Source organism: Cotesia glomerata, linkage group LG10, assembly GCF_020080835.1.
Source record: "Cotesia glomerata isolate CgM1 linkage group LG10, MPM_Cglom_v2.3, whole genome shotgun sequence".
In the NCBI taxonomy this organism is placed as follows: domain Eukaryota; kingdom Metazoa; phylum Arthropoda; class Insecta; order Hymenoptera; family Braconidae; genus Cotesia; species Cotesia glomerata.
In genome coordinates, this window is record NC_058167.1 from 14,707,883 (window position 1) to 14,725,573 (window position 17,691).

Consider the following 17,691-nt stretch of genomic DNA (forward strand, 5'->3'; position numbering starts at 1 on the left):
TAGTATCGGGATCGGGATCGGAGTATATACGCTCTCTAGTCCTATCGATTTATGCCGTTTAAATATGTACATATTTGTTGTTTTATGTTGTAGTGAATTTCAAAAATATTTATATAGATGGATAAAGAGATAGAAAATCTTTGCTAGGAAAGTTATGTTTAGATTATAGCGAGTTTTAATGGGCTCGTAATTTTTTTTTTTTTTTTAAATAATTTATTTGGCGTTTCTTGCAATTTTTTATAATTGAGGTTATAATTGAGGATGGTTTTACTTGTATCACTGTAGAGTATTTTACAAGGGAGGGTGGGGAATTATTGTCTCTCCACTTTTTTCTCCGCAATATAGTCTCTCAACCACTTTTTCGTCCCCACCCCCCTGCATGTCGGGATTTTTTCTTTCATGCCCGACACACATGTGCTGCGACTGTGGCCGACTTACGCGTCATAATCAGTACCTGCATTTGCATTACGGTCTTAAATAGTATGGAGGTACTTCTATAATGACATTTTACCTCCATAATTATATGGGAAAACCACAGAAAACCCGACCGGTACAGAGGCTGGCAATGAAACGCACATATTCTTAGTTTATAATCATTGAAAAATATTGGTGCGCGCCGGAATCGAACCCTGGTCCCACTCTTTCGAAATGCAGGTACCGAGCCGATTAGGCTATTGCCAACCTTTTCGCAATTTTTTATAATTTTTATTTATATATTTTATTTATTTAGTAGTAAATATATAAATTTTTTATTTTAAGTTAAAAGTTGATTTTATAGATGTACATTTTGTAAATTTCAACTATTTTTATCACAATATACTTAAATTTGATTTATTACCAGAATTTAGTGAGAAAATTACATAAATTAATGTTGAAAAAAAATAAATTACCTTCATAATTTTGAAATTAATAGACATATAAATGTTTTTTGCATTTCTTTGAACAAATAAATTATTTATAAAAATAATTAGTTTAAAAAAAATTTTTTTTAATTTCTAAATGCAATTTTTTTATTAAAAATTTTTTCTTTTAATTTAAATGAAACGCAACTAAAGAATTGTCAGCAAATTAATTTAATAAATGATGAATTAATTATTAATAAATATTTTTTACATAATCTAATATTAAAGAATCATTTATCAAACTTGATAAATTTTCTTAAATATTAAAAAATTCTTTTATGAAGAAATGAAAAATTTCTGATAATAATTATTCCTCCTTTAGTGTCAACAATTAAAGCTTTTACTTTCGAGTTTAATATAATATAGAAAAGGAAGCAAAATTTGAATTTTAGTTTAATTTAAGACTTTGCTTGTCTATCGGATATCGAGAAATTCCTCGGGTGGTATATATATACCTCACTGACTAAATTGCTCCAGGGTAACCAAGATTTCGTGAAATTACTCATTCCATTTCCTTCAAAGTATTACGAAACTTTGGTGTTCGAGCGGAAATGTACGACAAATTCCACGAAATTGCATTTATGTTTAAACTTTTTCTCAGCGAACAATCTACGGTATTTAAAAATAAGTTTATAAAAAAAAAATTATAAAGTTAACTCAGGTTAAATTTGAATCTAAGCGATCAATTTCATAAATAGGTCAATTTAGATTTGATATATAATTAAATAAGTTATAATTACGGTCGATGAATATATGATAGATATATTTGAATATTTATTGAAGGTAGTAATTACGATTGCAATGCTCGATTTACTAAGTGCTATTAATGGTTATGTCGATAATCTGAGCTATGAATTTGAATAATCGATATAATATTAATTACGAAATTATTAACACTTAATTTGATATTGAGAAAATTAGTTATATACTTGCATATAAATTAATTATTAAAGATAATTTGAACGGATTGATTTTATTTATTGAAAGTAAATTTATAAAAATGTATACTGCGTCAAAAGAGTTGATCTCTTATCAAATTATAACTTAAAATTGATGGCACGAGTTGAACGTGTGCGTTACAAAGAAATAAAAAAAAAAAGGCTGAAAAATTCGCTCGAACAAGCTAATTAAATTTTCAACAAGTGCGAATGAGAGAAGCGAGATATGAAGCGACAGTTTTTCGTGTCGCGAATTAAAGACGCGGACGTGCTCTCTGATAAAAAAATTTCGCGCTAATCTAATTTCATCGCGAAATTTAATAACACTCTTCTCTAGTTTTTTTCAGAGTTGCTGAAGATTCACTCACGGCAAAATCAAGCTGTACATTTTTTAAATGTCCTGAAAAAGTTTTTAACTTTTTTTTTTTTTGTTAGAAATTATTCAATAATAATTATAATTACGATTAAAATTATAATTGTTAATTAAAAAAATTTTGAGAAGGGTTTACATTTTTTCTCTCTCTCGCCCTCTATTGGACAAACGAAAGTATCTCTGTCATACTTGTACAACTTATGGAATCTTAAAACGCATTTTATGCATAAATAAATGAAAATTTTCTAAAAAATCGCTTCGCTCTTCGATAGATAATTTAATTAAATTATCTATCGAAGAGCGAAGCGTTTTTTTCAAAATTTTATCTCATTCATGAACAAAACTCGTTTGAAAATCAACTATCAACCGCTCTTAAACAATTTATTTTTTTCAAACTAATATAGTGTTGTTAAATTTACCAAGAAGAATTTTGTAAAATTTTTTATCTCAGCCTGGAAAATAAGAATTTATGGAAATTTTGATTAAAACTGGTTTTTTTAATAAAAGTTATTATAAATACTGTTAGATGGCGGTACTTATTCTTCTCGGAAGTGTAAATATTGATAATAATTGTTTCTACAGTACCGATTTCACAAATTAATTAATTTATAAAACTAAAAATTTTTTTAACAATTCCGATTTAAAATAAACTATTAATAAAATAAAAAATAATTTATAAGAAAAAAAAAGGTTTCATTTTACAAAAAAATGCTTTACCACCTTATTTTTTTATAAAAAACTGAAAAAAAATTAATTTAAATCAAGAAAAAAATTTTTTAAGGTAGTTGTAGCGTGATAGGCATTTCAACAGAAAATTATGAAATTTTTTTTATTGAAAGATAAATATATTAATAATTCACTACTCAAGATCAAATTGACCGCACCGTTTTTGAGTAATTAATTTTCGAAATTGTATCTTTTACACGTAGAGGTATAGAGAGATGGTAAAGTTAGTATGAAATCTTCCGTACCACTCGAGTGGGCCAAAGATTTCATACTAACTTTATCATCTCTCTATACCGCTACGTGTAAAAGATGCAATTTCAAAAATTAATTACTCAAAAACGGTGCGGTCAATTGATCTGAAATTTTGGTAGTGAATTATTAATATATTTATCTTTCAATAAAAAAAATTTCATAATTTTCTGTTGAAAAGCGTATCACGCTACAACTACCTTAACTTAGAAAAAAATTTTTTAAATAAATAAAATATACTTAAAGGAAAATTTCTTTGTTTAAAAATTTTTTTCTTGAATCAAGTTGATTTTTTTTCGTGGTCATTCTTTCAAATTTCATTCTTTGCAGTAATGGTCACGTGGTTATATTATTAAGCATGAATATATTACATATATATACATATATACATAAGCTTTGAAATATAAGTATGTAACCTTAAAGCAAATCATTTTGTATGAAATGTGTAGGTTGTTTCTAAAAAAATTTATAAAACTTAAATATCTTCTTCCAATCGTTATCATCTTCTCAAGTATTATAATTATCCAAGTAATTAATTTACTCTCGCCCAATATATTAGAATTGACAGAACTTTCAAAGTGTCCTGCGTGTTACGGAACTACCGCGTGCGCAAAAATATTTGACAGTGATTTAAAATTTGAGTTCTATGATCTTTTCACGACTTTGTCGCACTTGTTTGCGGCAAAGAATGTTTTCTATGCTACTCTAGAGGACACTAGAGTCGTTCTGAAGAAACTCGCTCATGACAATGAATTTTATTTATTCGATCGCATGATTTGCGAAAGTGAAAAATTTAAACATTTATGTATTGACAACATTAATAAAAATAGTAATGTTAAAATTTTTGATGAAGAATACTATTTATCGTTAATTGCATCCGAGGTATCTCTAAATGTCACCAGGGGAAATTCTAAATTAATTTTGTGTCCAAATACGGGACACTTGAAAAATATTTTTAATTTATCACAAAAGTTATCACATACGTTTTATGAAAATGAACTGATTAATTTATGGACATTAATTCAAATTAATCCTGAGCCTATTATTCTTCAGGCAAGTGAAATTTTTTTAATGATAATATAATTTTAAATGAAGAAATTAACGTAATATTAAATTTAACAGACATCTGTCAATTTTTGAATTTTTATAACAAATAAATTGTTATAAAAAAATTTTAATAAAACAATTTCAATTCTAGAAATTAAAAAAAATATTACAAGTGCAAATTTCTCAATAATATTTTTTTTTTTTTATAATTTATATGTAATAAAAGTAAAAAAAAATGTTACACTTAAATTAGTTGAAACTTAAAAATTTTTTAATTTTTTATAAAATAAACTAGGTCTAGAAAATTATTTAAAAAAAATTGCATTTATAATTTTTTGAACCTTCTAAAAATAAATTTTTATTCCTATAATTTATTTGTTAAAAAAATTCTAAAAATTATTCAATATCTTTCAATTCCAGTATTATAAAAAAATTGTTAGACATTTGCTGATTTCAGGTTCATAAAATGAACTTGTATTTGTTTTAAAATTTTTTTTGTACTTATAGATCCTGAAAGCCGATGAAGGATGGCCAGTAGCCAAATTCTACGGCGCTTGTGGCCGATTAGTAATAGAAGAATACGCGGGTCTACCTCTGACAGTTTATTATCAGGAAGGATGGCTTCGGCGAGCCAAAATTGCAATCAGATTACTTGAATCAGCCCATGAATTCACATTTCGTAATCCAGAGTACTCGTTCTATCTGACCGATTTATCATCTGATAACATTGTCATTGATGAAAGCGATAATCCAGTGTTCATTGATCTGGAGAATATAATTATTCTGCACCGGAATATTCCCACTAAAGGTAATCATCATCATCATCATCATCATCATCATCAGTTCTAAACTAATTAATTCCCAATAGAAAAATGTAAAATAAAATAAAATATTTTTTAAATTCAAGAACAACCACAACACTGGAGCTCAATACATACCAGTGATAGCATTGACTGTGATAATTGTTTTTCATTCTCTCCTAATGACATTTGCAGTCATCACATAAGCGATCACAATTATTATTCTGTTTGCCAGGTGTGTAATCAAAATAACTTTTGAAGAACCACTAATTATAATTAATGAATTAATAATTATTAATCCAACTTTCTTTTTTTTTTTTAGTATATTTTATCAAGTAAATTAAACGAGAATGGTTTTTTACATTCTATACCTTCTGAAATTTTAAAAAATTACCCGGAATTGAAAATCATGATCGATGAATGCGCATCACCTAGAAGATCCAAGTCACGAATCGAAGCCGGGAACCAATTGAAAGAAATTTTACAGCGTATTTTAAACGAAAATTAAGTTAACCGACATTTAAAACTTTTTAGAATTTTTTTTTTGTTGAAAAAACGATTACAAAATAATAAAAAAAATTTGCATTTGTAAAGAAATGACCTTGTTTCTTGAGAACTATTGACATTTTTAAAGATATAAGCTCATCCTGATGTTACACTCATCAATACCTTTCATTTGAGTACCCACATGAATTTTTCATATATTTATATATATATTATATATATGTATATATGAAAAATATATCAAAAATGCAAGTGGGTACTCAAATGAAAGCTCTTGATGAGTGTAACATCGGGGTGAGCTTATATTTTTAAAAATATCAATAATTAAGAAATGACCTCGTATCTTGTGAACTATTGACATTTTTAAAGATGTAAGCTCATGCCGATGTTATACTCATCGAGACCTTTCATTTGAGTACCCACATCAATTTTTCATATATTTATATATATTATGTATATGTATATATGAAAAATATATCAAAAATGCATGTGGGTACTCAAATGAAAGCTCTTGATGAGTGTAACATCGGGATGAGCTTATATCTTCATAAATGTCAATAGTTCAGTGCAATTTAACCAAAGTCATTATTTAATAAAGCAAAATTTCTTTTATAGTTGATAAGTCACTGCAGTTACGTAGTGACTGCAAGTTTGCTACTAATTAAAAAAAATTAAAAACGTCGGCTAACTTTAGTGTTAGGTGTTTTAACAGATTTAAATAAAAAAAAAAATATTCTGTATAAAAATTGATTTATCTAAAAAAAATTATTACTTTTTACATTAAATTATTCAGTCATGGTACAAAACTATGTACATGAAAAGGCTGCAATATCACAAAAAATATATGGTACATGCTTTCCTCTTTAATACTTTACCCTGAACGAATTTACTAACATTTATAACTGATAATAAAAATCGCGGGCTATACACATCTAAGTAACTATAAAAATCACACAAAAATAAATAGATCATTTTGATTTTTTAAAATATTGACTGGAAATCACTTTTTTTTCAAGTGCTTATCTTTTATATCACCGAGTACTCTTTTTATTTTGATACCCCGTAATGTTGCTTTTTCTTTTTTCAATGAATTTAACAGCATAAAATTGAGATTTGTTAAAAATTCTATGTCTTTTTCTTTATCTTCAATCTCTGCTTTTAGTCTATCTATGATGAAATCCTTGTTGGTCTCAAACTCTTGTAGTAGGTTGTCCGCTGATGGCCGCTCGTTAGGATCAGCAATTAGTAGTTTTATGATCACTTCAGCCTGGTAAAAAAAATTGCCAAATTTATATTAAATAATTATTCAATTTAAGCAATATGATAATTTAATAATTATTTTATTGATATAGCTTACGTATTTTTTGTACTGCTTATCTAAAGAATCAGGAATTTTTCCTTGCTTTAATGATCTCACTATATCATTGAGCTCCATGAAAGTTGTTGCTGGATATATTAACTCTACAAGGATGATTCCGAAACTATACAAATCACTCTGTAAAAAAAAAAATATATTTAATTACGATACCTAGTTAATAAGGGTATGAAGAAATTTATTTTATAATAAAAAATACCTTTGAATCACAACTACCATTAAGTTGTTCAGGCGCTGCATACATTTCAGTCCCAACTGGTTTATGACCATCAGTTTCTTTAGATAAGCAAGCTAGACCAAAATCTCCGATCTGTATTTGAAGTTTTTTTGATGTTGAAATAAAAATATTTCCCGGCTAAAAAAAAATAAATTTTTAATACTTAATAATTTTATTAAAAAAAGAAAGATAGAAAAATCAAATGAAAAAAAAAAAAATAATTACAATTAATAAATAGAAGTAAAATATGTAAAAGACGAAAGTCTTGCAAAAAAAACTTTTTATTATTATTATTATTATTTAATATTCATTTTTTCAATAAACTAAAAAAATATATAAATTATTATTATTATTATTACTCAATAATTTTATTTTGTGTTTATTTTTATTAAATAAAATGAAAAATTAAATACTTAATGTTACTACTAAAAAATTATTTAAAAATTAAATCAAGCATCTATTAAAATAATTACTTTAATATCATGATGAACAATGCCACGCGAATGAATATATTGCAAGCCCATCAAAATTTGCTTATATATTTCATTAATTATTGGTTCCGGGCTGGTTTCATTTGCATTATTTCTTTTATCCAACCACTTTCTCAGTGTCTCTTCACATAATGCCATTTGAATGTACAGAGCTAAAACATCTGGTCTCTGAAAAATTGATAAATTTTCATGAGTTATTTTTTTAATGTTAATTTTACGGAAAAAAATGGTATTTATTTACAAGTGGGGTCGACCCATGCTACACAGAAAGAACAAGATGACACTGGATATCATCCCAGATTATACTGAGTGAAAAAAAATTTCAGGTAGTAGCTAGTATAATCCAGATTACAATGAATATAATCTAGATATCACTGAGTATAATCTGGGATGATATCCAGTGTCATCTTATTCTTTCTGTGTAGTCTATGCTAAATTTTTTTTTTTTTTTTTTTTTTTTTTTTTTTTTTATTAAATTGAACAATTCTTTGTTTTCAATTGTTCGTTTTTTTATGTACTTTTCAGAAAATAAAATAGAAATTTAATCCATGAGAGTCAACATTTTTTCTAATTTTTAAAGGCAAAAAAGCTATCGAAATCTTTATTTTTTTTTTCACGATATTTTTTATCATAAATACGCCGTAAAAACAAGCAGAATAAAAAAAAATTTTTTTTAAATGTTAATTTTACCCACTTATAAATAATTAGCAAAAAAATTATATCTTTAATATAGAATAAAAAAAAATCTTACAGGTTTGTATTCGCAAACTTGTTGACTATTTCTTTTTAAATTAGAATTATTTTCTTCAATATCAATTTTTTTTACATCATTCTCTTCAAAACAAAATTCTTCGGAACTACTTTTGTCTCCATCATCAGAACTATTTTCTTTAGAACAGCACGCTGAAGGAGGACTATTCCTATTAGAACTACTATTTTCTTCTCTAAAGCTAATAAACGAATCAATAGACTCAGACGAATTGGAATTACCGATACTTTTATCATTAGCACTAATCCCCTTATTTATCACTAGCGGCTTGAGTTGACCATGAAAATCAGCGTCATTATTTGCACAAATATTTGTCTTGCTGCCATTACTGTTACTACTACCATCACTATCGCTACCATTATTACCATTAGTCCTAATACCGACAGTAGTAGAGCACCCAGATTCTTTGTAATCTCTTACAGACAATTCCCTGAAGCAGTTAGATAGGTCCGATGACTTCGGAGGCGAGTTATCATGACTATTATGATGACTATCAATATTTTTACTACTAGCTGTCGACTCTTCGTCTGCAGAGTCTGCAATAAGTGGTACATTGTCTAAAGGACCATTTTCAATCCACGCATTTCTGTACGATATTATATTTCTATGTTGCAATCTGGCTAGTGTTTTTACTTCCTCCAATATTTTTAATATTTTGTAAGACTTTTCACGTGTTACAAAAATTTTTTTAATGGCGTACTCGTGTTGGTCAAGATGGTGACGAGCTTTATAGACATTTCCAAAACTACCGGATGCGATAAATTTTATTTCTTCAAAATCATTCTTGTATCGTGTACTGCTCACTGAATTGCTAATCGTAAAAACAATCAAAAATTAATAATGAATCAAAAATATAATAATTATTTTAATTAAAATTATAAATTAATTCATTATAATTATTAAATTAAAGGATTTTTGGTCTATTTTTTAAAAGATAAATTATGAAAAAAAATTTCCACTTGTAAAAATCATCAAACATTTTTAGAATTATTTTATTTATTAAATAATGACTTTTGTTAAATTGCACTGTACTTTCTTAACTAATGACGTTTTTAAAGATATAAACTCATCCCGATGTTACACTCATCAAGAGCTTTCATTTGAGTACCCACATGCATTTTTTATATATTTTTCATATATACATATATATAATATATATAAATATATGAAAAATTGATGTGGGTACTCAAATGAAAGCTCTTGATGAGTATAACATCGTAATGAGTTTATATCTTTAAAAATGTCAATAGTTCACGAGATACGAGGTCATTTCTTAATTATTGATATTTTTAAAGATATAAGCTCATAGTGATGTTACATTCATCAAGAGCTTTCATTTGAGTACCCACATGCATTTTTATATATTTTTCATATATAAATATATATAATATATATAAATATATGAAAAATTGATGTGGGTACTCAAATGAAAGCTCTTGATGAGTATAATATCGTAATGAGCTTATATCTTTAAAAATGTCATCAATAGTTCACGAGATACGAGGTCATTTCTTAATTATGTATCTAGAAAATTTTCAAATACAGCCTAAATACTTATCATAATAAATTGACTATCGGTGAGAATGATATGAAACCTTGAAAAGGCACAAAGTAAAGCCAAGGACTTTGCAATGACACTAAATCTCACAAATATATAAATAAAAGTTATCAAATTAATAAATGAAGTTATCAATAAAAATTATAAAAAAAAATGTTAAGAATTTTAATTACCTCGGATTTGGTACAATGTCATTAGCAGTTAATACTGTCTTTATAACATCACATAATATTTTAAATTGATTAGAAAGCTGATTTATAGCAGCTGACTCACTAGGATTATCAATTATTTCTAGTTTACCACATATGTCTTTAAAACCTGGAACAATATAAAATATAATTATAATTACTAAAAGAAAAATTAAATTAAACATAATAAATAATAAATTACACATACTTGAATGCATACGATCCCTAGTCTTTTTATTTTTTTTTAACATATCACAAATTTCTGTCAACAAAGTAATAAATACCGTCGATGACATTGACGATGAAGCAACCGGGACGACTTGTGCATTCGCCGACGAATTACTTTCATTACTTTGTCCATCTGAAATAAAAAATAATAATATGTATGAATTACAATAAATAATAATTATTATTATTATTTAAATTGTTTATAAATTTAGCGGCAACTTAATAAAATTATTTTTATGAGTAACAAACCTTTTGGAGTATATAAATTGCTAAGTAATTTTACGATCAAGTTGTAAATATCTTCATTTTCCATTATTCAAACTTTGGAAGTAATTACATTAATTAGTGAGTAAATTTTGCGTGATTATTTTATAAATAATAACATTCACTGGTCGAATATTGTCACGGCAGCCAAAGACAGTGCTTGATAATTTTTAATTTAATATTTTGAATATTCAAGTGCCGCACTCAGAAATTTAGACGCGAATGATATGAGACTGGTGTTATATTATATTACTTATTTATTACTTCATCACTATCACATTTTGTTGGTTATGATGCACATGGAGTCATCGCACAGAACATGTGTATTCAGTCTAGAATATTCCGAAACTGTTGACGGCTATTTTATACATCTGTATTTATATATTTATATTTCCACTATTTTTACCAACTGTCACTGCTGTAGATAATTACAATTTATTTCATGATTTTTTTTTTGTTAAATATTTTTAATTATTTAAATTTGCAAAAGGAGTGACATCATTTCGGCTGTAAATTTTTAAATTATTTACTTGTCAGCTGATTGGATTTTGGCGGGAAAAGTTGTTTCTTCCTTGCCAAGAGTTGGTAAGCGATGTAAATCAAGTTAGCCGACATCTAAAAATTTTTATGAATAAAATTATTACAAGAAAATTTTTTTAAAAATTTGAAAAACTATAAGTGCAATTTAAAAAAAATATTTTTTTAGTTCTAATTTAATAAATTAAAAAATTAAAAGTGTCGGCTAACTTTATTATTATTGGTAAGTATGGTATTTATATTTTAGAGATATGAAAATGATAAATTTGACATATAATATGTCAAAAATATTAAAATTTGAGACATTTCAAAATTTTAATTTTTTTATTTAAAATTTTAAGCACAAAATAAATATGAAAATTAAAAATCAGACATAAAATTTGAATTTTAACAATTTTTTAGACTTTTACAAAAATTAAATTATAATGAAAAAAATTTGACATGTAGTAATTTAAAAAAATTATCAATGCAATTTTAAAATAATATTTTTTTTTATAATAATTTATTTGTTATAAAAATTCAAAGAATTTTCAGATGTCTGCAAATTTCAATATCATTTTTTTTAACAATAAAATAAAACTTGAACTTCTAGCTAAATCAAAAAAAGTAAACAACTTTTGAATAAATAAGAAAAACAACTTGAAAAAGCAATCATAAAATTGTATTGAAAATAATTGAGTACCTTAATAACGGAGACTTTGATTTATTCATCAAGTCTTTTAATTTGAAACTTTCTTTGATTTGTATCTTTTACATTTAAGACTAATTTAAGCCATATCTTCTTAAATTTAGAAACAAAATATTTCATCCTATTGTGTAACTATTTATTGTTATAACTTGTAACTTAATGTTACATAAATCTATGTAATAATTTTTTCAAATGTCAAAATTAATTGTTCATTTCATCGAAACTATTTTCATTCCATTTTAATTATTTAAAATGCATTTATTAGTATTTATTATGAAGTGATTGTCAGAATAATTTTAGATAATTTTACGGATACTTCTTTTTTATTGTTTTTTTTTCATCCTCTTTATTTATCAATTTCTTCAATATTTACTTTGTAGCTGTCTTTCTTTTCCGCTAAAAATTTAATCTATTTAATTACACAGATCTATTTAATTACAAGATTTGTCTTTTAAAATTTTCCATTAATATATTTAAAAAAAACTACCCGTAAAAATACTTCGACAACAAAAATTCCGACCAATTGAAATTTTTTAATTTATAACATTAAATATTCCACCTACAGTTATACAACAATTAAAAAGTAATTCCTAAAACAAATATCAAATTATAATTTTCAAAAAAAATTCATGTTTTGGCTTTCACGTCAAAACATTCTTATTTTAAACATTCACCTCAATTTAAACATATACTGAGTATGATTAACGAACTATTTAGATTTTCAAGGGACACTCACATTTGACTTTTACATTAAGTTAAATGTAATTCCATAACATTCAACATAAATTCAATCATCAATCATACTTAGAATTAATAGTATATTACATACCTAGGCCAGTAAAATAAGAAAAGTCTTAGACCACATGTAAATGTTGGCCGAGGCGAAGCCGAGGTTGACAAACATGTGGTCTGAGGCTTTACTTTTTACTGGCCAAGGTGTAAATACTATTTTTCTGCTCGACGTAGCCGGAATGTGGCAACTTTGTTTAGCGCAGCGGCCAGAAAGTTGCCACTTTCCGGCCGGAGGGCAGAAAAAAAATGTATTATTTCAAACTTACAAATACTTCCGACGTCAAACTGTGATTTCAAAAGTAATAAATTAAAAATTTATCCGAATCCGGATACAAAAAAAAATAAAAAATAAAATTTCAGTAATGATAAAAAGTAAATTTTTATAAATAAAAACCACTACTTTATCCCGCAATAAGACAGCTAATTATCACAGATTAACTTTAGTTACAAATATACATACCTAGTAGTAGTTACAAAATACCAATCATCAATATAAATGTAACCAAAAGATTCAAACTTAATTAAGCAAGAAATGAAAATTGATCAATAAAAATTACCATTAAATTACCATCTGCTAGAGTTTGTATGTTGTAAATCAAATCTAATATATAGAAAACTCGTTTTCATTTTTTATTTTTCCAAACTTTCTTCACTTTCATTTTTACTCAATCCATTACAACAAATAATTAAAACAAATTTAAAAAATAATATTATATTTATTTAGCTAAGTAGCTATTTTTGTTTTACAATTCGTTTTATACAATTCATTAAAACATATTTTAGTTTCGTCATTTGCATTTCACATACTATCTATTTTATCGTTACATTTTATCATTTAATTTCTCAAAGTATTTTACATTTTCCTTGATGTATATTTTCAATAACAATTTAAAAATTTTAATTCTAGTTTCTTCTCTTATTTCCGCGGGAATATAATAAAATTCTTCAATTACTAAAAATATTATTTCTTATTAATAAAAAAGTAAAATTAATAAACAAAAATATTTCGTCAATTTAAAATATTCATCTGATATGAAAGTAGGTATGAGAAATTAAAAACAAGTCTCCTCGTCAAGACTATTGCAAAATTAACGAGGAAAAAAATACATACAATATATTTTTAAAAAAATAATAAAAAATAATGAATGAAGAGCTAAATGAGGTAAAGGAAGCAACGCAAGATTTTTAAGTAAAAAAAACAATTAAATAAATTGAATTTTACAGTATGGGGCCATAAACTTTGATATTAAACCAACAGTGAGGATGTGAAGAAAGCCTGGAGGCATTTATTGACGTTATTTCATTGAATTTGATAAGTTTAATTTAATTTTTTATTACTATTGCTATTGACTATTATTGAGATGACTCCATGCGTTATTATAAGACGTACAGGTTGAGGCCAAGTGAAGTAATTAGCCGTGGAGGGACTGAAGTTGGTTAACTCCTGTCTTCATTGACTTTACTTTGGTGTTTGCTGTAGTTACGGTGTCTAATGTCGGAAAAAATGTATAGATGTATGTAATAGGTACCCTACTGTGTGCTCAGTACTGCAATGCTCTTTATCTGTACTGTATTACATATACTACCTGTCCTCCTGTCCATGAAGACGAGGTTTAGCTTTTTAATGTTGAATATGAAGAACGATTGGTTAAATGTTGGTGGGAGCTATTTGGGTTACTTGTAGCACCCGGGAATGTGGGCCGACTATATACTGGCTCATCACCATCGCTCGACAGTTCATTCCTTCGTTGTGATTCCCAATCGTAAGGTGCAAGTCCTGATCTTCACTCCTCTTCGTATCAACCGAACGTTTCGGCGAGTTTTTTTTATTTTCAAACTTTTTTTCAACCAGTTTCATTGTTATTTTGTTTAGTTTTTATGTAAGTAATTTTTATTATTTTTTTTTTTATAATTTTATATTTTTAAAAAAATAATTGTTTTATAAATTTTGTTGTTTATAAAATTATTTTTATAAATTTTAATATTTTTAAATTATTTTTATAAATTTTAATATTTTAAAATTATTTTTATAAATTTTAATATTTTTAAATTATTTTTATAAAATTTGAATCAACTACTTTTTTTTACTTAATAAAAATTTTTATAAAAAATTCTTTGATTTTAGAAATAAAATTTTTGGATAATTAAATTTTTATCACCAAAATTCTGAAAAATTTTTATAAGTTCTCAATTAAATTGTTCTCATGAATTAAATTAAAAATTTAGAATAAGATAAAAAAGTTCTATAAAAGTTGGAAAAAAAAAATTTATATTGAACATTAATTTTAAAATTTAAAAAATTTGACAATTTATTTCAAATTTTTATTACCCAGTGTTTAGTAACCTTCTATTTAAAATTATATAATTACCCCACAAGGGCATTGAAACTAAAAAATTGCATCATCTTGGATGTTTCTAATTATTTTTTCATTTCTTATCACTTTTTACCAAGTATTTCCTCTCAATAATTATAGTAATGGTTTATAGAAATCTTCAATTTCTTAACTTCAGCAATAGGCTTTTTATATTTACAAAATTTAATTAAAAAAACAACTAGTAACAATAATTACATCTAGTGTTATTTAAAAAAAAAAAAAAAAAAAAACATTAATTAATCGAGAAATTACAATCTCAAATTTTAAAAAATTACAGTACAATAATAAATATTTTTTTAATTACTGCACTACATAAATTTTAATTTGATCAATAAATTATTTTCTTACTTAATTTTTTTTCAATAAAATTAATTTAATTGACTGATACTTTTACTTAAAAACAATTCCAACAAAAAAGAACTTAATTTCATCTTTCACCACATAATTAGTGTGAATAAAAAATGTTCCTCTGTCAAAAAAATTAATCATCTAATTAAGAATACAATCTCACAAAAAATTAAAACCAACTTGTTTACAAAATAACAAAAAAAAAGTTTAAAAGAAGCACAATGAATTAAAATCAGGGCCAGTTTCGATTACCGAGAAATAATGAGACTTGAAACAAAAAAAATATCTAAAGAGCTGAAACGAAACCATAACGTCTGATCTCGTGCATCTCCATGAAACAGTGGCAAAGCCGGCCAGTTAACGGTTACCGTGACACCGTGCTGTACATAACATACGCTTTTTATTCTTCTTAGTCTCGGTTATCTTCTTCTTCATGTTCTTGTTCTTCCTCCTCCTTTAAACTTAGTCTTGCTTTATTTCTTCTTTTTATTTATCTTCATTCTCAAATGGTATTGTCAATAACATACGCAATACGCGTAGCACGTTCTGGTAATTTACACCATAAGAAATCCAGCTGACACGATTCTCGTATCCGTCTCTCCTTACTTCGGTTTTCTCGATTAATTACAATATTTGCTCTTATTCCTCATTTTGTCCGTCTGCAAATGAATTTATCATTAGTAAATAAATAATCTTTGATAAAATATCGGCAATATCCATTTATTGATTTTAAATTTAAGCATTAAAAATTTTCTTAATAAATTATCCGGTATGTAGCATAACGGTTAAATATTTAAGTTGTTTTTTTGTACACCGCCGTGGGCTACAATAATTATGGAAATGTTTTTTTTTTGTTGTAAATTTATTTGTTGAATTAAATGTCCGTACGGAGATAAGAAAAAGTTAGTATATGGACATACAGGAATTCAATACATAGTTGGAAAAATTCCAAAACTTGTATCATTACCGGTACGGGGCGTTCTGTAATTTCTTTGGTAAATATATAATACAAAGAGCGGACATGTCCATTTGAAATAAAATTTAAGTCCTGAATTTATTTATAAGACTCTGTACTGTTATATCGTCCATCGTCAATTTTAAACTAAAATATTTACTTACGAAACTTTCTAATGTGTTATTACGTCGCGGTATTTGCCAATGTGACCAAAAGAATTATCAAGTATTTAATTATAATCATTAGCAATAACTATTATTTGACAGCTCAGCTTGTTTAATTTAGTTTACATTATTAAATTAATAAATTTAAAAAAAAATTATAAGTTTGATAATTTTTTAATTTTTTATCTTCAACAAAATTATTAATAAATTTTAAATAATTATTAATAAAATTAAACGTTATTAATAAACTTTTTTTTTTAAATTATAAATTTGATAAGTTTTTATTTTATTTATCTTCAAAAAAATTATTAATAATTTTTTTTTGACTTTGAAATAAACTTTTTTTATCATAAAATAACTCAAAATTTTTAGAGAAGAAAATTGAAATTTTTTTATTAAATTCAACAATATAAAATACTTTTTTATTTTATCGGCATGTCAGAATTATTTATATAAAATAAAAACTTATTGAATAAAACATAAATATAATTTACTGACTATAAATAAATAAATAAATGACAATTCAATAAATAAAAATGTTAAAATTAAAATTTCTTCGTTAAACTTCTTCCGAAAAAATAAAAAAAAAATAATTGCAAAATTAAATCTTAAATAGATTAAAAAAAAAGTAACTTATGCATCAATAAAAAATCTTCAATAACAATGTAATAAAATATATTGCAATAAAATAAAGAAGAAATAAATATAATTAAAAACATAACGAAATTTTAGCGACAAATTACATACAATTATTATCAATAAAAAAAAATCATATATTTATCTACTCTTATCTATCTATCCAAATAAATTATTATTATGTAACAAGCATAACCACAAGTTAATAATAAAAAACGCACAATCATCATCAAATCGTTAAAGTTCTACTTTCTCTATCGGCTGTTACATTAGTTAGTTATTACCCTTTAGTTATTAACCATTAACCACCAGTCAGGTCTAGTTTACACGTGTGTAAATTAACGTTAAATATAAATAATAATAAGTTGAGCTGCAAGGTGTAGCGATTATATATATCAGGGGATGTAGTATGAGTATTATATGCAAAAGCTTAGAGTCTCGTGATCATATCATGCAATATGCAATGCATTCGATTGCGTCAATATAAACAGTATTATACATTAAGTCACATGTCTCTTGTTAATGCTTACCTGGATTTTATTTTCTTCCCAACATTTTTCATTAATC

At 25.4% G+C, this 17,691-nt stretch overlaps 3 protein-coding genes across 5 annotated transcripts in view; 2 read left to right on the forward strand and 1 right to left on the reverse strand.

The window, feature by feature from the left end:
- Positions 1–17,691, forward strand: part of LOC123272527 — a 58,873-nt gene that overhangs the window by 33,975 nt on the left and 7,207 nt on the right. Inside the window, exon 1 of one of the 2 annotated variants that reach the window (XM_044739387.1) lies at positions 14,377–14,526. The exons of the other annotated variant lie outside the window; for it this stretch is intronic. The gene's annotated coding sequence lies outside the window, so the exon portion shown is untranslated. Of the gene's footprint in view, positions 1–14,376; positions 14,527–17,691 lie in introns of those variants that run through there. 2 annotated transcript variants of the gene reach the window in all.
- On the forward strand, positions 3,571–5,576 carry LOC123272506 (divergent protein kinase domain 2A). Its single transcript, XM_044739362.1, has 4 exons — positions 3,571–4,241; positions 4,743–5,043; positions 5,143–5,270; positions 5,358–5,576. Exons 1-4 carry the CDS (start codon positions 3,630–3,632, stop codon positions 5,541–5,543), a joined length of 1,227 nt encoding a protein of 408 aa, XP_044595297.1. The 5' UTR covers positions 3,571–3,629; the 3' UTR covers positions 5,544–5,576.
- Positions 6,276–10,987, reverse strand: LOC123272490 (eukaryotic translation initiation factor 2-alpha kinase 1-like). Of its 2 annotated transcripts, none has more exons than XM_044739336.1 (8): positions 10,615–10,987; positions 10,346–10,498; positions 10,123–10,267; positions 8,374–9,202; positions 7,605–7,790; positions 7,114–7,269; positions 6,897–7,034; positions 6,276–6,806 (listed from the first exon to the last, which is right to left on the reverse strand). In XM_044739336.1, the coding sequence occupies exons 1-8, from the start codon at positions 10,676–10,678 to the stop codon at positions 6,540–6,542; spliced, it is 1,938 nt and encodes a 645-aa protein (XP_044595271.1). In that variant the 5' UTR covers positions 10,679–10,987; the 3' UTR covers positions 6,276–6,539. The 2 variants fall into 2 exon arrangements, with proteins under 2 accessions (XP_044595271.1, XP_044595272.1); XM_044739337.1 differs by lacking the exon at positions 10,615–10,987 and adding an exon at positions 10,562–10,582.

What these genes read in the sequence shown, in the direction of transcription:
- LOC123272506 (XM_044739362.1), top strand. Translation starts at nt 3,630, where the DNA reads ATGTGTAGGTTGTTTCTAAAAAAATTTATAAAACTTAAATATCTTCTT. An exon ending in CTGAGCCTATTATTCTTCAG is followed by an intron (nt 4,242 to 4,742) that starts GCAAGTGAAATT and finishes TTGTACTTATAG; the next exon opens with ATCCTGAAAGCCGATGAAGG. An exon ending in CCGGAATATTCCCACTAAAG is followed by an intron (nt 5,044 to 5,142) that starts GTAATCATCATC and finishes TTTAAATTCAAG; the next exon opens with AACAACCACAACACTGGAGC.
- LOC123272490 (XM_044739336.1), bottom strand. Translation starts at nt 10,678, where the DNA reads ATGGAAAATGAAGATATTTACAACTTGATCGTAAAATTACTTAGCAAT. An exon ending in ATGGTAGTTGTGATTCAAAG is followed by an intron (nt 7,035 to 7,113) that starts GTATTTTTTATT and finishes TTTTTTTTACAG; the next exon opens with AGTGATTTGTATAGTTTCGG. An exon ending in ATAAGCAGTACAAAAAATAC is followed by an intron (nt 6,807 to 6,896) that starts GTAAGCTATATC and finishes TTTTTTTACCAG; the next exon opens with GCTGAAGTGATCATAAAACT.